The sequence below is a fragment of the Branchiostoma lanceolatum genome, chromosome 2 (genome assembly GCF_035083965.1).
Source record: "Branchiostoma lanceolatum isolate klBraLanc5 chromosome 2, klBraLanc5.hap2, whole genome shotgun sequence".
Taxonomy (NCBI): domain Eukaryota; kingdom Metazoa; phylum Chordata; class Leptocardii; order Amphioxiformes; family Branchiostomatidae; genus Branchiostoma; species Branchiostoma lanceolatum.
The window spans coordinates 37365551-37386370 of NC_089723.1; the positions used below are offsets into that span (position 1 = coordinate 37365551).

Consider the following 20820-nt stretch of genomic DNA (forward strand, 5'->3'; position numbering starts at 1 on the left):
AGTGCAGCATGCAGTTCAGTCAGCTGGGTAATCTAAAAAGACACATGCAAACTCACAGGGGAGAAACCTCAAAAGTGTGAGGAGTATTACAGACAGATTAGTGAGTTAAGCACATTGTATCATGAGGGGAATATTACAGTTTTACAAATTGTTAGTTAAGGAGCAGGAAAAGTATTTTAGGCCGGACTGATGGAAGTTTCAAGAGATTCAAATTTCAGAGCCAAATTGATTAGTTTTTAAGTATATGGTGTTAGTTGTTGCTGTTTATTTCATCGAGGTTAGACCTAGTATATTGAGTTTTGCTATGCTCACTGTTGAGATAGTAGGCCCAAGGGTATGTTGATTTAGGTCCCTTCTTTTACATTTTATATTATATATTATTGAAGTTTCAAATGCAATTCAGCTTTAAGGAAACAGAGGAAATGTCATTAACACTTTATTCCTTATGTTATCACTGTTTTTTTCTTATAACTTTTTATTTATCTTGATTATTACAATCTACCTACTACTAGTAGTTGTATTATGATAGCTGTAGAGGTGATAGGAACAAAGCTATGCTTATCTTGGTCCCTTACGTTTGTCTGGCATTTTCTCTGTATCAGTTCAGGTTTTATTGTAGCATTTAATAGCAACATACTATTATAGCCGTAGACATAGTACATGTAGGTACAGGGCTTCAAACTGATTTTGATATTTATGTAGGTAGAGGTATTCGTAGGTCTCTATTATGTCCTGGTTAGAAGCAACATCAAATTAAGTTTTTTTTGTCGTAAGGCAATACTTAGTTCCTTATTTTATAGTATCACTGTAATATTCCTCATAACTTTTCGATTATTTCAATTCTTATTTTCTATCTACTAGTTTAGTTCTATTATTGTAGCAGTAGAGATGATAGACACAGGGTTTTTGTCATTTGGGTCCTTTTTTGTTACATTTGTTTACTAGTATGTAATTTAATTTGTTGTAGTTCAGTTACAATAAAGGTTTTGGCATGCATAGCACTGGAGGAAATCAACTTATTCATAAGAGACTATTGTACTCTTGTTTACAATGCCAAGATATCACGTCTTGGCTGATAAACGTAATACGCCACGCGAACGAAAAACAGGAAGTCGATGTTGTTATACCTAATACCTCCATGAAATGATTAGATTTTTCTCACATATTTTTTGACAAAATAAAACACAACCATGTCAATTTCTAGCCTCCGATGCAGACTCCTCCCGGCTGTTTTCGTTTTCAAATTATTGTTTTTATACTGTTCCTTTTTTGTTCTAATTGCCGGCCGGAAACAACAAGAAAAAAATGTGATAGTAAATCTGGAACTTAGAAAATAAAAACAGCCCTCTATTTATATTCATATTTCAAAATATGGTATTTTATTCATATTTAGAAACATGTTATCAAAGCGTGACGCAACTTGATACATACAGAACTTTATTAGACAATGTGTTGAGAGTGAAAACTCATAGTCATAAAGAGTACCGGTAAACGGGCATCTTCAGCTTCTTGTGGGTAATCAGGTACGATGAACTGACCCCAACAGCGTACTTCCGGGTCATCCACAGCGTACTTCCGTTCGTCACCGAGTGTCGAAAAGACGCGCTCCTGAGACTTTCTGTCGTTTTTCTTGTGAGACGCCAGTTCCCGTTCTGAGCTGTTCTAACCGCAGATAAGTTCTGTCAGGTAAGGAGTGTTGACGACTATCTGTGTAAGGCTGTGTAACGAGTTCGAAATACAGAAGTACAAGACGCGATTTCGCGACGGTTTTAGTGTTTTGCTTGCGCAGGACGATGGACGGGTGAAGAAAAGGAGGGTAGGTTAGGGGCTACTGGATATGTTTAAAGTCAACAAATAGAACTGCACGGGACACAACAAAAGGCATCATGATATACTGTGTTAGAAGTGACATAGAATCTTGGATTATGTGTATGTTTGCACGAAAACAAAAAAACAATTTCGGACACTTCAAGACACAACGTAGGTTAGTTCCGTATGTTAGAAACCCCTCCATCGGCCCCTGCCCAAGAATTTCCCATCCATGAGTTTCTCACATCTGGTGTCCATCAGTACCTGTTGACTGCGGGGTCTACCGGGTTTCTGTTGGAGGCGGTTCACTAACTGCTATAGTGTTGATTCATCATAATTCTTCGATACATACAGGACACTGACTGGTTTATCTTATCAGTAAAAACTGTGTAGGCGGACCAAACAGGAATGGTCATTTTCGGAAAACTGGAACGCTAGAAGATAATCATTTGATGGCTGTAAGATTAGGATACAATGGATGTTTGGTTGTTCATACTAGAAATAGATTAGTGTGTGTGTGTGTCACAGTGTGTGTGTGTCACAGTGTGTGTGTATGTGTGTGTATGTGTGTGTCTGTCTGCCTGTGTGTGTATGTATGTATGTATGTATGTATGTAATGTATGTAAACTGTGTGTGTGGTTGCAGTGTATACCTTCATTGTAATCAGACTCTTTACCCATTTTTAATGCCAATTCTAGACCCAGATGCATCTGTCACATGACTCCAAGCAGATGTAATGGTATCCGTGACATTCTCCTATGCTGATAACTTCCCATCAACAAACTTTCATTGACTCTATTTTTATCTCTGCACTGTCGTTATAGAAGCGACTTGATGGCGACAACAATGAGTGATGACGTTAGCAGCGGTTGGGTTGCAGGGTTCGCCAACACTCTTCATAGGTGTGAGGAGTGCAGCAAGCAGTTCAGTACACCAGCTCTTCTGAAGAGACACATGCGCACTCACACAGGAGAAAAACCCTATAGGTGTGTGGTGTGCAGCAGGCAGTTCAGTGTTCTGGGTCATCTAAAAGCTCACATGCGGACTCACACAGGGGAGAAACCCTACAGGTGTGAGGTGTGCAGCAGGCAGTTTAGTGACCTGGGAAGTTTGAAGAAACACAAGCGAACTCACACAGGGGAGAAACCCTACACTTGTGAGGAGTGCAGCAGGCAGTTCAGTGTGCTTTGTAGTCTAAAGAAACACATGCGGACTCACACCGGGGAGAAACCCTACACGTGTATGGAGTGCAGCAGGCAGTTCAGTGTGCTGGGTAGTCTGCAGACTCACATGCGGACTCACACAGGTGTCAAGCCTTACATGTGTGAGGAGTGCAGCAAGCAGTTCAGTCAGTTGGGTAATCTAAAGAAACACATGCGGACTCATACGGGGCAGAAACCCTTCAAGTGTGATGAGTGCAGCAAACAGTTTAGTTACATGGGTCATCTAATGACTCACATGCGTACTCACACAGGGGAGAAACCCTACAGGTGTGAGGAGTGCAGCAGGAAGTTCAGTACACAAGGTCATCTGAGGAGACACATGCGGACTCACACAGGGGAGAAACCCTACACGTGTGAGGAGTGCAGCAATAAGTTCAGTCAGCTGGGTGATCTGAAGACTCACATGCGGACTCACACTGGGAAGAAACCCTACAGATGTGAGGAGTGCAACAGACGGTTCTGTTCGTCAAGTGATCTGAGGAGACACATACGGACTCACACTGGGGAGAAGCCCTACAGGTGTGAGCAGTGCAGCAAGCAGTTCATACAGCTGAGTGATTTGAAGAAACACATGCGGACTCACTCAGGTGAGAAACCCTACACTTGTGAGGAGTGCAGCAGGCAGTTCAGTGTGCTTTGTAGTCTAAAGAAACACATGCGGACTCACACCGGGGAGAAACCCTTCACGTGTATGGAGTGCAGCAGGCGGTTCAGTGTGCTGGGTAGTCTGCAGACTCACATGCGGACTCACACAGGTGTCAAGCCTTACATGTGTGAGGAGTGCAGCAAGCAGTTCAGTCAGTTGGGTAATCTAAAGAAACACATGCGAACTCACACGGGAGAGAAACCCCACAGTTGTGAGGAGTGCGGCAGACAGTTCAGTACACCAAGTAGTCTGAAGAGACACATGCGGACTCACACAGGGGAGAAACCCTACAAGTGTGAGGAGTGCAGCAGGCAGTTCAATGATCTGGGTAGTCTAAAGAAACACACGCGTACTCACACAAGGGAAAAAACCCTACAAATGTGAGGAGTGCAGCAGACGGTTTAGTGAGCTCGGTAGTCTGAAGACTCACATGCGGATTCACAGAGGAGGGAAACCCTACATGTGTAAGGAGTGCAGCAAACAGTTCAGTCAGATTTGTAGTCTGAAGAAACACATGCAGACTCACACTGGAGAGAAACCCTACAAGTGTGAGGAGTGCAGCAAGCAGTTCAGTACACTGCGTAATCTGAAGATTCACATGCGGACTCACACAGGGGAAAAACCCTACGGTTGTGAAGAGTGCGACAGACAGTTCATTCAGCGGGGTAACCTGAAGACTCACATGAAAACACACTTGTGATAAATTCTTTAGAAACAATGACCTAGAATCAGACGCTGTCATCATAATTTCGCCGCAAGTCACTTGTTTGTTGATGAAGCTCAAGTCACTTCCCCATGATACTGTGTTACATTGTGGCAATATTTGAAGGTAATGCATATTTGATAAATACAGTACATTGTATATTACACTCAGTCCTTCGATGCTCTTTCGATTAGCTTTAAAGTATAATGTATCAGTCTAAAGGTAAAGTCGCTTGTTTTGTTATCATCTAGTCTTCTGTTTTATCAGTCATAACTAAGAGTAGTAAGATGATGAGGCTTCTTTTCTTTAGGCCACATTGTTTATTCCTTACACATGTTATTTTACATTTTCTTTGTTTATTTCTTATACTTTTTCTTATTTGTAGCTTTGTTAATATCATTTTTGATTGGTACATCCTATATTTAGAGGTCAGACCTACCGAGGTCTAATATGTTCGTTGTATAGATGATAGGCATGTAAGATTATGTTAATTCAGGTCAATTCTGTTACATTACTTGATGTTATTCATTGTTCTACAGTTCAGGTTCATTTGTAGCATTTTAGAGCTACCAGTGGCATTTTGTTATTGTAGATGTATATATAGTAGGTACAAGCTTACAAACGGATTTTTCTTGTTTATTCACACAGAATATCTGTAGTTTTCTTATATGTTCTTGTTAAGTAAAAATAAAAGTTTTGTTATAACACTATCTATTCCCCGTATCATAGTATCACCGTTATTTTACTACTAACTTTATTTTGATTGTTACAACTTACTGCTAGTTGACTTCTGTTCAGGAGCTGTAGAGATGATAGGCGCAGGGTTATGTTTATTTAGGTTACTTCTGATGCGTTTCTTTTAAAATTACAGTTATTGTTGCATATGTTTATGTTATTTAGTTTGTTACAGTTCACTTGCAATAAAGTTTTGTGCTGAAATACTGGCAACTCACTTGTTGATTAGAAACGCTTTACCTTTACTATTGTCTACATTAACGCGTTTTTGGGAAATGACCTTAGTACATCGTGGAAAAGGGAAAATTACAATAATCCTACACATGATCGCTGAGGGTAGCGGATACGTCAGTCACTAAAATCAACTGAAAAATTTATAACAAACAAAAAATTAAAATAATTTGCCATCCTTGTTTGAGCCATAACGGAATGGTACTCAAGGCGACCTACTCTCCAAGCTAAGGTTTACCTTGATGATATTTCAAGCTGCGGCCAGTGCGGCTGTGTTGTTGCTTTTGTTAGGCGTTTCTATATTTACCTATAGCTAGAAGTGTAGTTGCTGCGTTTTAAAGGGATGACATTTTTAAAGATCGCTGTCAGTACTAAACATAGAGTCGTAGAAAAGGCCGCCGAAAAAGCAAAAATGAAAAAAATAACCCCGTCCGAAACTTCTGCTTGGAGAGCAAAGGCGCACTGTTTTTTTCAATGCGGGAGCACGAGAAGATTTCTACTCTTGATAAACATTTTTTGGTTACTGTAAAATTGCGACATGCAACTTGATCCTATGATAAGAGAGTGAAAGCTCGTTAAGACTACACGGCTCAAACTCAAACGGCTTGACATGATCCGGTCACCGGTAGACGGTCATCTTCAGCTTCTTGTGGGTAATCAGGTACAAGAAACTGACCCCGGCAGTGTACATCCGGGTCATCCAAGTGCACTTCCGTTCGTGAAAGTTTGTCAGAATCGCGAGGGCGGATGCTCTCTGATTACCTTTCAAGTTTGTCCTCGGATACGTTGATTTCTACTGTTCCAATCGTCGAGACCTTTCAGGTAAGAAGTGATGAAGGATATTTATGTCAGGCTGTGTAAAGATGCCGAAGTTGTTAGACTACAAGTCGCTTTTTGCGATGGTTTTAGTGCGTTGTTTTTTTCGGGGCGGTGAATGGGTCAAGATGAGACGTAGAAGGGTGTTGTAGGGATAACCGGATCTCTTTTACTTTGAGAATAAGCTTCAAATTGCTCACTTACCTGCGTTTTACTGTGTTCTAAGTAACATAGAATCTAGACGGAATAGTTGTTTGTCTACAAATCTTAGCCTTTTGGCTCCAGGAACACAACGAAATTGAGTGACGTATGTTCGAAACCCCCATTCGAATCCTCACGTCTGGTGTCCATCACTGCCTGTTGACAGCGGGGTCGATGGCGGGGTTCGGTGTTTTTGTTGGGGGAGGTTCACTAACTACTACAGTGGTGATTTGCCTGTATACTATCACATATATTTCTTTATTTCTTTATTTCTTTATTTGAATTTACCACATGCAAAAACAAGTGGAAGGGAGGACAAAACAGGTGTATCAACACCTTTACAAGTTGTCCTCCCAAACCTGAAATGATAATAGAAAACAATACGAAACCAAGTCAAACAATAAACATTAGACATCAAAAGTCAGTGGACATGAATATACAATTCGGTAACAATACGCAGAATTGATTATATACAAAATTATCAAATATCATTATATACAGAGTAAAAAGCTAATTATAATACTAATGTAGCCTTAAGGCAGTGCATGAGGCACACCCACAAGATGTGGACCAAGAGCAGGGGACGTCGATATTGAACTGGGTGTCAAATCTCACAAACGTGGCTCTCACAAGCGATCGCTTGAATGACAAGATGCTAGACTTTTCAGTGGCTTGAACCCCAATATTGCGGAGGACAGGACTCAGCTGATTCCAGATGGTGACCAGCCTTGGTATGTAAGAAGAGCTGAAGGCTGATGTCCTTACTCTAATGGGGGTAATCATGTGAGATCTGAGATATCTGGAGGGTCTGGAAGGGAAGGATACATACTTGTGAACAATTGGTTTTGACTTGATAAACACCATGACGTCGCACACTTCGCGCCTGTGCGTAAGAGGCAACAGACCAAGGGTGGAGAGACGTTCCTTGTAGGTCAGGGTGTTCGAGTGGGCTCCTAGAATGAATTTAGTCGCCCGCCGTTGCACCCCTTCTACAAGGGACATGAGTTTGCGGGACTGAGGGGACCACAAAGGTGAGCAGTATTCTAAGATGCTTCTCACCAGTGTGGTGTACAGTGCCTTGCGTACATCAGTGCTAGAGTTGAACCCGATTGTTCTTTTGATGAAACCAGTCATAGAATTGGCCCTGGCTACCATCTTTAAGATTTGACTGTTCCACTGAAGGTCCGACTGGACAATGACCCCCAGGTCAGGCATACTGTCTACAGATGTTATTGTAGTACCAGACATGTGATAAGAGTACACAATAGGACTCTTAGAGCGAGTTAAACGGATAAGTTTACACTTGGAAGGATGAAAGGTCATCTTCCAACTACGACTCCAGTTGTACATAGCAGTGATGTCATTTTGCAGCTTAACACAGTCATTTAGCTTGCTGACTTCCCTAAAACATTTAGAGTCGTCAGCGAAGAGTGCTACAGTAGATTGAGTTGCTGCACAGGGCAAGTCGTTGATAAACAGAAGGAAGAGAAAGGGCCCAAGAATGGAGCCCTGTGGAACACCTGATGTCACCGGGAGCCATTTGGACTGGCAACCTTCCACTACCACACGCTGACGACGATCGGTTAGGTAGGAGGTAAACCACGCCAGGAGGTTACCACCGAAACCAAACATCTGCAGTTTGTGGATTAGCAAAGTGTGGGAAACGGAATCAAACGCTTTCGCGAAGTCCAGGAATAACATATCTACCTGCCCCCCCTTGTCGAGTATGGATCCTGCTTGATGGTAGGTTTCTACTAGTTGAGTTGTAGTAGAACGGCCGGCAATAAACCCGTGTTGGAATTCGTGAAGCGACCCTCTCAAAATTGGAATCAACTGATTGTACATACAGCGTTCCATCAACTTGCTTACCAGGGATAACAAAGATACTGGTCTATAATTGGCCACATTCTCCTTGTCACCCTTCTTATGCACTGGTAGTACGTTTGCATCCTTCCATCTACTCGGTACACAACCAGCGAATAGTGATCTATTGAACAGCAAGGTCAAGGAAGGAGCAAGAGTCTTGGCACAGCCCTTAAGAACGTGAGCAGAGATGTTATCCGGACCCACAGCCTTACTAGTGTTGAGATTAACTAACACATTTTCCACGGATTCTACAGCAAGTAGCAAATTACACAATCTTTCATCAACTATCACGTCGATGTCGGGCTTGATAACATTAGGGTCAGGTGCAGAAAAGGTGGAGAAAAAGTAGTCATTGAACAAATTGGCCTTATCGGGTGCAGACTGAACGACCGTGCCGTTGAGATGAATGTCAGTCGGAAGAGACCTGGATTTTGACTTTGCTCGTACAAAAGCCCAGAATCTCTTCGGCGACTCCTGTAAAGTGGAAGAGAGGCTAACAAGATATTTGTTATACTTAGCTGATAACAAGTTCTTCAGTTTGTTTCTTAGTTTACGGAGCTTCTCCCAGTGAGAGGGGGAGTCGGAACGCTTCGCCCTTTTCCACGCTGTCCGCTTCTTGTTCTGCAAGTTGCGTACCTCGCCGTCGATCCAAGGAGGTGATGTTGATACCTTGAGCTTCCGACTGGGCACGAACATGTCAACAGCCGACTGAACGGCTGAAGACCATGCCTCCCAGGCAGAGTCAATGTCATGGTGGTGAGTAACTGACTCTGATAGCCCCAGTGACTCTAGGTGAGCACTGAGACCATGCCAGTCGGCTCGTGTAAAGTTGTACACTTTACGAGGAAGCTCCTGCCTAGTTTGGATACGACAGCGGAGAGAGAACTCGAGAACAGTGTGGTCGGTGTCAAAGTCAGCGGGAAGTTCCCTGATCGTAGAGAACCTCTCAGGGATGTCCGTAAACACAAGATCTAACAGGTTGTGAGTGGAATTTGAGGGAACATGATTGATTTGTTTTAAAAAGTAGTTATTAATCATGTTGCAAAAGTCGGCTTCCCTACCCTCGTTTAACACTACACAATTAGCCCAGTCGATTCGAGGCAGATTGAAGTCCCCGAGGACACAGCACATGTTATACTCTTTGTTCACGCTCTCTAAAGTCGAGCCCAGGTTGTGCGTAAAAGCTGACAAGTTACCAGAGGGAGGTCTGTAGCAAAGAATAACAGCAATTTTGCCCATAGCTGGAGGACGGATTTCACATACAAGAATCTCATCCTGAGGCTCCAAGTCAAGTCTTCGACTACTACATAATGACGATTTAACAGCAAGTAGAATCCCCCCACCAGACTTATTATTGTGAGTAACATGACGATCCTTGCGATGCGTCACAAATTCAGGGGGAATAACCTCTAAATCATGCACATCAGAAGTCAACCAAGTCTCAGTGATTGCGAGAAGATCCGGAGCATTAAGGTGTATCAGGTTGGTGAGCTGTACCAACTTGTTCCTACTCTGGTTAACAGATTTCACACTCCTAGCATTGAGATATATAGCATTAAGAAAATTGGATGACATCATTAAAGTGAAGAACAACAGGAAGCACACATGTGTTAACATACTTCCAATGATCTAATTGACTGTATGAAATAGCTCATCCAGTGGTAGCACTGCCTAGTAATTAATTTGCATATCTATAACAGTAAGGAATTTCAATCTAATCAGGCTAACAGCTGCATACAAATTTACATAACAATTGGATTAAAAATAAGCTTAACAGTAAAAACACAATACGTAAGCTAACAGTAAAGTCTTCCAAAGACTAGAATACATGTGTACCGGTATCTGTACAGATCCTGCACTAAACACCACACAAATCAATTCAACACAAAGTTGCCTTATAGCTTACACATCGCTTAAAAGTGAATAACAATACACAGTAGGTGAGGAGGTCAGAGGGTCGATAATGTAGGGCGCCCTCCCCTATAAGGAGGTTTGCTGAAACATGAAGATAAAATTTCACATTAGGGCTAAAAATTTTCAAATAACTAATATCAAGATAGATTCTCTACAATTACAACTGTCCTCTGCTTTGTGAATACTGTGCAACTTTAACGGGATTAAGGTGATATTTACTGGATTTAAAAGAAAATACCTGAAGAACTAATATTTAGGTGTTGCCCTGGTCGATGACCTCTGACCTATATGCAACAGACAAATGTAACTTTAGAACATCAGTAAAACCTGTTTGGAAGTGATTGATGTGGAAGCAATGTTGCAGCTAGGAAAAAAGCAGAGCACTAAAAACTGCAACATTGGAAAATAATGATGGCTGTAAGATTCGGATGCAAAGAAATAATAGAAATTGGAAACTCAGGTTAATGCACTTTCGTGTGTGTGTCTGTATGTATGTGTGTGTGTGTGCGTGTGTGTGCGTGTCTGCATGTATGTGAGTGTTTGTGTTTTGTATGGATGACTGAGTCTTTGTGTGTGTGTGTATGTGTGTGTGTGTACGTGTGTGTGTGTGTATGTGTCTACCTAGCCTGGACAAGGGACATCCTCTCGGTTCGAACATCATGTCCTTTGTTTAATCTAAGGAGATTCAAATGTGAAACACTAGAAACAACGTCGCTTTTTCAGGTCTGGTACCAGTCCAGTACTCTACAATGTGTTATGCCTAAAAGCTATTTGCCTATTATTTGTTATGAAGAACAAACACTTTTTTACTTTCTTAACACAAATCAATGATTATCTGTCTTATGAGTATGACTCAAAGCGCATTGTAACATTTGCTGTGATGTGCGTTTTGTCGACAAAATGTAAATCGCTCTTTTTTCTCTGACTATAATTACAGAAGTGACTTTATGGCTGCAGCAGAGAACTGCCACGTTGATGTTACCAAGAGAGGGATGCGCAACACTCTTCAAAGGTGTGAGGAATGTAGCAAGCAGTTCAGTACACCAGGTAGTCTGAAGAGACACATGCGAACTCACACAGGGGAGAAACCCTACAGATGTGAGGAGTGCAGCAAGCAGTTCAGAACACAAAGTTGTCTGAATAGACATATGCGGACTCACACAGGGGAGAAACCTTACGGGTGTGAGGAGTGCAGCAGGCAGTTCAGTCGGCTAGGAGATCTGAAGAGCCACATGCGGACTCACACAGGGGAGAAACCCTACAGATGTGAGGAGTGCAGCAAGCAGTTCAGAACACAAAGTCATCTGAATAGACATATGCGGACTCACACAGGGGAGAAACCATACACGTGTGAGGAGTGCAGCAGGCAGTTCAGTGAGCTAGGACATCTGAAGAGACACATGCGAACTCACACAGGGGAGAAACCCTACAGGTGTGAGGAATGCAGCAGGCAGTTCAGTTATCTTCTTAATTTGAAAACTCACATTCGGATTCACACAGGGGAAAAACCCTACATGTGTGAGAAGTGCAGCAGGCAGTTCAGTAAAGTTGATGATCTGAAGAGACACATGCGAACTCACACTGGGGAGAAACCCTACAAGTGTGAAGAGTGCAGCAGGCAGTTCAGTCAGCTGGGTAGTCTGAAGAGACACATGCGGGCTCACACAGATGATAAACCATTTATGTGTGAGAAGTGCAGCAGGCAGTTCAGTCAGCTTGGTCATCTAAAGACTCACGTGCGAACTCACACAGGGGAGAAACCCTACAGATGTGAGGAGTGCGGCAGACAGTTCAGTCAGCTGTGTGAGGTGAAGAAACACATGCGGACTCACACGGGTGAGAAACCCTTTATGTGTGAGAAGTGCAATAGGCATTTCAGTCAGCTTGACCATCTAAAGACTCACTTGCGGACTCACACAGGAGAGAAACCCTACAGGTGTGAGGAGTGCAGCAAGCAGTTCAGTGCGCTGGTCAGTCTGAAGAGGCACATGCGGACCCACACAGGAGAGAAACCCTATACGTGTGAGGAATGCAGTAGGCAGTTCAGTCAGCTTGGTCATCTGAAAAGCCACATGCGGACTCACACCAAGGAGAAACCCTATCGGTGTGAGGAGTGCAACAAGCAGTTCAGTAATCTGCGTAAGCTTAAGAGACACATGCGCACTCACAGGGGAGAAACCTCAATGGTTCGATGAGTGCAGCAGACAGTTAAGTATCTGGGGAGAAAAATGAGAACACCAGTTTGAGAAAATTTTTACAAAGAAGGAGCAGTATTTTAGGCCGAACTGATGGAAGATTTGTAAAGGGCAAAGTAGGTAAAAAATTGTTTTTAAGTTTATGGTCTGACGACAAACCTCTTTTCCTTTGTTTTCTATTTCATTTGTCACATTAAAATACTATGTGGACAGGACTGCTGTCTTTAGGTCCCATTGTTCTTTGTATGGTAGCATCACTGTTATTTTGCTTTGTTACAGTAATGTTCAATTGTTACGGTCAATGTTTTGAGGTTAGACCCACTAACTGAGTTCTATTATCATCAATGGTAGCTGTAGAGATGATAGACACAGTGCTATGTTCATTTAGGTCCCTTCTGTTACATTTGTTGATGTTATTTATTCTATTACGGTTCAGGTTTAAGTGTTCGTTTTTTATCTACCAGTAGCATTTTGTTATTGTAGCTGAAGGTAGAGTCCATTCCAAGTCACCGTGAGGGTTGTTATTGTCATAATTTAGAACTATTTTCAAGTTATTGTTATTATTTGTGTAAGAGATTTGATACTTTTGAAATATTTTGAATGTGATTTCAACTTTCTAAATATTTCTTAAGTTTTCTAAAACCTTAGAAATAATCATGATGTAGAATATAATATTTACAATGGTTTCTAAATAATGGTAACAGCATTCTATCATTATTTACAATTTTTTACAATTTCTTACCATTTTCTACCATTATATGTAACATCTCTATAAATAGGCCAGAGGGCTGGGAAGAAAGCAATTCACACATCCTTGCGAAGTTTAGGGAAGAATGCTTTCCACAAAGGACCGAGAGGTGTCCTGTAGTGAAGTCTAAAGATGTACAAAGGCAGACAGAAGGGCCAGATTAGCATCTACTTTTATGGGGGCAATCACCATTCTACCATTGTTAACTATTTTCTACCATTTCTTGTTAATATTTCTAAAAGTGAAATAATCACATAGATGTTTAGAAATTATTACAAATAAAGAGGTTTTTGTGCAGTTACTTTAAAAATATTTCTAAATTATCTAATTGAATTCGAATAAATTCATATTTTTGTATTTGATCTTCTAGAAAAATCTAGAACTATTGTCAGTCAGATATTCTTTTATTAGAAATTTTTCAAAATGATTACAAATATTATCATAAAACCCTCGCGGTGACTCGGAATGGACTCTATTGTAGGCGGAAGCTTGCAAAGTGATTTTGATGTTTATACACGTAGAGCATTTCTAGGTTTCTTATATGTGCTTGTTTCTTTTCGCCTTTAACAAAATACACCAAAAAAATTTTTCATAATATTTTCAATCATCTTACCTGTTACTACGTGCCTACTAGTTTAGTTCTATTTTCACTGTTATTTTGCTTATTGCTTTGTTGTGATTATTTTCAAATGTTACGGTCAATGTTTAGAGTTTAGATCTACTAACTGAGTTCTATTATAGTAGTAACTTGGCACTATCTCCCTACTAGTTGAGTTCTATTATGGTAGCTGTAGAGAGGATAGGCACAGGGTTATGTTTCTTTAGATCCCCTCTGTAGCATTTGTTAATTTCATTAATTCTGTTACAGTTTACGTACAATAAAATGGTTTGTTATAACATTAAAGGAAATCAGCGTACTGCATTTATTTGAGACGGTTATATTTTTGTTTCTAACGCCTAGATATAAACACGTTTTTGGCAGATAACTTCGGGACAACGACAAGTTTAAAACTGGTCTTGTCATAATGTATCAATCAACTAAACTTCGAAACGAAACAATATATTCTCCATATTCTTTTAGGTTGCCTTGGGTCGTCAACGCAATTGCCCCAGATATAGACAATAACAATGATCTTTATTGCATATTCATGCACAACGTGGTCTAAATACATTGAGTACTGTAGCTTAGTAAAAGTGTAGTAGAGAGGTTATGCTTTGGTACGTCGATCCATATGATATCTACGTATAGACAAATTTGCAGAGCTTTTTCATTACATTGTACTTTATAGCTGACACAATGTACGTGAACACTCGGTCCTTTTTTAAACGTGCATATTTATGGTCCCGTTAAAGCTGTACGTTATGCAGAAGATTTGCGCATATCCGTCTAACGTTAGATATAAACAGTATGTAACGTCATTTGACGTGAAAGCGCAACCTACCGGTTTTTAGACAAAGTACAAGAGCGTAGACACCGGAAAGAAAACATGCCGTGACCTTTGCACATCGACTGACTGACGAAAACAGTCAGTCGATCGTTCAGCCTTCAGTCTGCCTTTGTGTGAACCGTAATATACATCAAGGGAACGTCGTGATCGATACCTTCACCCATGACTAACTTCGCCAGGACAATACCCGAGTGGAGCAACTTCTCCGCCCGCGTTGTAGACAGCCTCCTCGTTGGACACCTTCAAGAGTAGGCTGCTGTCATCCCACACGTAACCCAAACGCTGTAGCCGTCTGCGTGATATGCTTATACTAGTACTAGGGAGTTACGAACTAGAACTAGAACTAGAACAGCAAGGTTAAGTCGACAATACGTACAGTCATATATATTGTATTTGATGTAAAAGCACTACCTACCGGTTTGGGGGTAAAGTACAAGAGATTCCACACCGGAAGGACAACCTTCAGTGACCCCTTGGCACAGTTGATCGTTTAACCGCCAGTGTGCAATTGTGCAAGTCGGGATATTTATAAGGGAAAAGTCGTGAACGATACAGTAGCATGGGGAGGCCGAACACCTTCAGGAGAAAGAGGAGGCGCGACAAGGGGCCCCAATCGGGGCGTTTTCAGCCCGGCCACGTACCACCGAAGAAGATACCCCTTACGGAGGAGGACTACAGGCGGTTTGAGGAGATTCGTCGCCACAAGAAAGATGCGTGGGAGAGAGCACGCGACGAGGAGGGCAACACTACACCAGGTATGATTACGCTCATATGATTATAATATAATGTAATTCACCTTGTTGTATTTTATAGTCAGTATGTAACCATCTGATTACTGAGGCTGTTGTAACGTTCTCCAGGTCCCTCCTCGAACACGGGACCCCTATTTTAGTCGTCTCTTCCGAAAGACGGTGTAGGATAGGTATACCTCCAACTAGGTAAAGAATACCCTTCCCGGTTTCGAACCGGGAGTCTCACAGTTACCAAGGAGGGTCAACTATGAAGCCGCTCCTAATTGAGCTCAGGGACATCCCTATTACATGTATCTCCGTATTATTGCACTAAGATATGCTAGCTAGGGTCACATTTCCAAGCCGGGGCCCGACCGGGCTCTTTGAATGAGAAGAATAGAATAGAAAATGGTTATTCGAGAAAGCACGCGAAGAGGAAGGCAATTCTGCCCCCGGTATGATTACGCCCATATGATTAGGCCTAAGGAAAAAATGATGTGTTTCTGGTTACCTGTATTACCATGGGATTATAGGGATTAGTATTTTCGATCTGAGTGATGAGATTGAAAACAGACTTCAGTATTTCACAAACACTTCACGGATGACAGCTTTGAATAGTTGATGTAGGAATGTGCAGTAAACATTGTACTTCTTTGTTCAGTGCATCATCATACATACGCTCATATGAGACCATATGGTTATCTCTGTATTATTGCACTAAGATATGCTAAGGTCATATTTCTAAGCCAGGGCCCGACCGGGCTGTTTGAATGAGAAAACAAAGAATACACTACCAAAAATGCTGTTTCTTATTTTTCTTGTTTTCTTATTTTTTCTTATTGAGAGAAAGATTTTCTTCCATAAAGAATTTCAAGAAAACCAAAAAATCTTACGCAAAACCTTTGTACGTTAAATCTTACATTAAGAGTTTTATTCTTGTTTTTCTTAGGTGAAGAGAGGATTTCTAGTCTGATTTTTTATCAGCAAGAATATTCTAGAAATTCTAGTCAATCTTTCTTCCTTATTCTTCACACAATATTTGCTTCTTGTTTGGTGAAATGGAGTATTTTACAGAATCTACTCTTAAGATTTTTATTCTTGCCATACATGAATTTTTCTTTAGACTTTCATTTCACTAGGAAAACATTCTTGACATTTCTTGTTTTCTTGATTTAGGAAGTCTGAGGAATATGATTCTTGCTATTCTTAGTATATCTAAGAAGATGTAAGGATTTTCTTGACCACATACAGTTAAGAAAAATGAGAAAATCAAGAAACTGTAAAACAAGTAATTCCCAAGTGTTTTTCTGTTCGAATTCCTTTTCCACAAAGTTAAAGAAAGATGTTTCCTGCTTTTCTGTGTTATCTAAAAATGAAAGTTCGAATTTGCATGATTTCCTTTCTTTTCTTAACATTGTAAAGCTCAAGAAGATAATTATTGTTTTTCTTGTAATGAGAAAGTAAATTATGCTAATTTAATACTCCCATCATCCTTTGCTGTAAAGAGAGTTTGAATGTGGACCGTTGAGTTTGGGCTCCAGCTGTATTTGCCTGATGTGCGGTTTAGATCTTACAATAATAGGGAAAGATGTGGCTAGTTTCGTGAGGACACTTTTTGGTATCATGTGGGACTCACTACACAGCGTAGATGACTTGTTTTAAGTTCCAAAATGCTTCCTCAGGCCAACGCCATCAACAGATGTGCTCCAGGTATGTTATAGCCTGTCTTGCATGAAAATAACTTATTTCCCAAGTAGATACTCTTAGTTTTGTGTTTGTGGTTGCATGATACAGCCAACCAGTAATTGCAGAGCATGTACGTTTAGTGCAGTTATACCTAAAAGGTACTAAAAAAGTTGAAGTATATCATTTTCAAGCAAATGCACAAGCCCCCCCCTCCCCCATGCATGTATATGGGGGAGGGGGGCGATATAGGAAAATGACAGTCACTAACTCTTTGTGTGTTTTTCTAGGCTTAGAAACCTTTGTTGTGTTTGTGGTTTCATGATACAGCCAACCAGTAATTGCAGAACATGTACGTTAAGTGCAGTAATACCTACAAGGTACTAAAAAAGTATAAGTATAACATTTTCAAGCAAATGCACAAGCCCCCATCCCCATGCATGTATAAGGGGGAGGGGGCGATGTAGGAAAATGACAGTCATCGTCATCTTTTTTGTGTGTTTTTCTAGACTTAGAAACCTGTTGGACCAAAGAAGATGCCCCCGTCTCAAGTTTGGAAAATCTTTCAACAATTACAAGTCATTGATTATAAGAAGGACAGCTACAACACTGCAGAACTGACAGTTTTAGAAGGACAATTAGTTATTTGTATGAGCACAGAGAAAATATGCTTTTATCACAGCATCAAATGTGAAACATTTATGGAAACAATTGTATTGCAAACTGGTTGATCTTTGCAATCCTTGGTTAAGAATGGGCATTAGAAAGAAAAATCCAAAACTGTGTATTAAACAATTAGATCAATGATAATAAATATGATTGGAACATGTTTAAATTATATTATCATTGATTTATTAAATGGTATTCTTGATTCAAGACCTCCATCTTGATTCAAGAAACTGTTTCTAGGTTTAAGGAATTCATTCTTGAGGACAGAAAGGTATTCCTACAACAAGAACCTCACTCTTAGTGCAAGAAACTCATTCTAGGTGTAATAAAGTCATTCTTGAGGACAGAAAGGTATTCCTACAACAAGAACCTCACTCTTAGTGCAAGAAACTCATTCTAGGTGTAATAAATTCATTCTTGAGGACAGAAAGGTATTCCTATTACAAGAACCTCACTCTCAGTGGAGGAAACTCATTCTAGATGTAAGAAATTCATTCTTGAGGTCAGAAAGGTATTCCTATTTCAAGAACCTCGCTCTTAGTGGAAGAAACTCATTCTAGGTGTAAGAAATTCATTCTTGAGGTCAGAAAGGTATTCCTATTTCAAGAACCTCGCTCTTAGTGGAAGAAACTCATTCTAGATGTAATAAAGTCATTCTTGAGGACAGAAAGGTATTCCTATTTCAAGAACCTCACTCTTAGTGCAAAAAACTTATTCTAGGTGTAAGAAATTTATCCTTGAGGACAGAAGAAATAAGGAAATGTCAGTGAGGACGTAACAAATATAAACTTTTTCTTAGAATATTTTCCTCTGAAATTTATATATCTTAGATAAAAATTCTGTGCCAAAGAAGAATCATAACAACAAGAAAATTTATTTCGAGGTTTTAGTCACATATGTGTGAGAAAAAACAACTTGGTCAGAGAAAAATATTCTAAGAAAAAATTTCTATTCCTTACGTCCTCACTGACATTTCCTTATTCGTTCTTATTCTTGCACACAGAATAATTTTCTTTCTGGAAGATAACTTTTCTTCAACAAAGAAAAAACAAGAAAAAACGAGAATGGCATTTTTTGTAGTGTAGAAAATGCGTATTTTTCGTTCCCGCAAACTACCCAGCCGGGCCCCGCTTTGGGGAATGCGACCCCAGCAATACCTAAGAGAACTAAGTGCTTTTCAGCCTGAGAAGACGTTATCGTTCCCTTTTTTTGTCTTAGAATTTTTTCAAGCTGTTAGACACCGTTGGACATATCTTATACCTTTATTTGATCATGATACTATGATGTATTTCATTTTAAAGCGAAGTTATTTCACAGTAATATAAGAGACGTTATGTAACTCACGCTAGCCTCCGTTGCAGACTCCCTCCGGCTGTTTTCTTTTACGTTACCGTTTTCTTATCATCTTATTTCACAAGGGCACAACGTCGGGGCCCATGTCCAGACATGTCTGGGCGCAAGCTGGAATCGAACCATTACGGAGGGCCTGCATGCCCCTCAGTTTACGTAGAGCGTAATCGGCCGCTTTAATTTTACGTAGAGCGTTGCCGACTACTCCATAATATAGCGTAGAGCGTAGGGAGGCTTTTCTGAATTTAGCGTAGAGAGTAGGGAGGCTTTCTTAATTTAGCGTATTACGTAGCCAGCCCTCCGAATTTAGCGTAGAGCGTTGTCGGGGACCCCCCCCCCCCCACCATGCAGGCCCTCATTACGCCACACGACGCCACGAGACAATGTTACAAGGCTGTTATGTTTTACAAATAAATCAATCTCAATCCATTTTGATTTCAGGTAGGCTGCGGCCCTTACCATGCGATCCTAAAAAGGGAAAGAAGAAGAAGAAAATTCCGGACCACAGATCACTGAAGAATGGGGCTAGCGGTCTGAAGGTTTCGGGGAGACGTGCTAAAGGTGTTCACAAGAGAAAAGGATTTGAGGGGCATCGAAATGGACTTCTAAAAAGACCTCAAGTTCAAACCGTCAGACGATAGGCGGTATGAAAAGCGGCCATGTGGCCGAACAAGCACTTCGAAGAAAAATAAAGGCTTTGACTTGTCTTGACTTGACAGACAGCGACAAAAAAGGGAAAGAAGAAGAATATTTCAGACCACAGATAACTGAAGAATGGGGCTAGCGGTCTGAAGGTTTCAAAAATTCCAGACCACAGATCAGGACAGAATGATGCTTACAAGTCTAGCGGTGGGAAGGTTTCGGGCAGACATGGTGGAAGTGTTCAAAACAGGAAAGGGAATTGGTGGCACGAAAGGCCCTCAAACCCTGAGATACTCCATACAACACTAGGGGGCAAATCCCACGTTCGAGATTGGAAGTCCGAACGCGCTGGTTCTTCACAGTGCAAGTGCTGCAGGTATGGAACCAACTTCCGGCACACGCCGTCAACCGAAACACCTTCAGTGCATTTAAGATACCATCCACGGATTTAAGACACCAGCAACGGATTTGAGACACCGTCAACGGACTTAAGACACCATCAACGGCTTAAAGACATCATCATTTAAGACACCATCAACTGATTTAAGACACACCAACGGATTTAAGACACCATCAACTGATTTAAGACACACCAATTGCAACGGATTTAAGACACCATCAACGGATTTAAGACAGCTTCAACGGATTAAAGACACCATGAATGGATTCAAAGACATCATCAACGAATTAAAGACACCGTCAACGAATTCAAGACACCATCAACGGATTCAAGACACGATCAACGGATTCAAGACACCATCAACGGATTTAAGACACCATCAACGGACTTAAGGACAGTCACTGTAGACAAGCTCTTATACGAGACGATGTTATGCATTCCTGACGCAGTATACTGTTATCAACATACTTGTGTAGAGCATTAGCATGCATATTTAGTATACCCAATGTTTACCACCCGTGACACTTATAACGTGTCCGACAAATGTATGTCACTTACCTCAAATGCTTTTGCTCCAGAGTAGGGAGTTGCACAGACGCAGAAATATACACTTACTCCGCTCCGGAGTAATGATTTACTCCGGAGCACCAGTAACACTTAACGTTATGCCAAAGCATGTCGTATATTGAATGTTTTGCATATTTCAAACATTGATTGCTCAATAAAAAAGTAAACGCATTCCTGTCTCCGATGGGTCTTCCTTTATGTTTTAATCAAGACATGCATATATAGACAGGCGCGGAACACCCG

The 20820-nt window shown here is 40.9% G+C and overlaps 1 protein-coding gene and 1 long non-coding RNA gene across 2 annotated transcripts in view; both read left to right on the plus strand.

Moving 5' to 3' along the window:
* The window catches only part of LOC136427049 (zinc finger protein 208-like), a 28548-nt gene extending 16089 nt beyond the window's left edge, over positions 1–12459 (plus strand). Inside the window, exons 4-6 of the mRNA XM_066415767.1 lie at positions 2712–4058; positions 4123–4374; positions 11082–12459. Of these exons, the coding sequence (XP_066271864.1) occupies positions 2712–4058; positions 4123–4374; positions 11082–12339 (2857 nt within the window). The 3' untranslated portion in view covers positions 12340–12459. The remainder of the gene's footprint in view (positions 1–2711; positions 4059–4122; positions 4375–11081) is intronic.
* Positions 12460–16049: 3590 nt separating this feature from the next.
* LOC136428931 (uncharacterized) lies at positions 16050–18048 on the plus strand. Its single transcript, XR_010754679.1, has 2 exons — positions 16050–16976; positions 17459–18048. It is a non-coding gene; the product is annotated as an uncharacterized lncRNA (long non-coding RNA).
* Positions 18049–20820: the final 2772 nt, after the last annotated feature.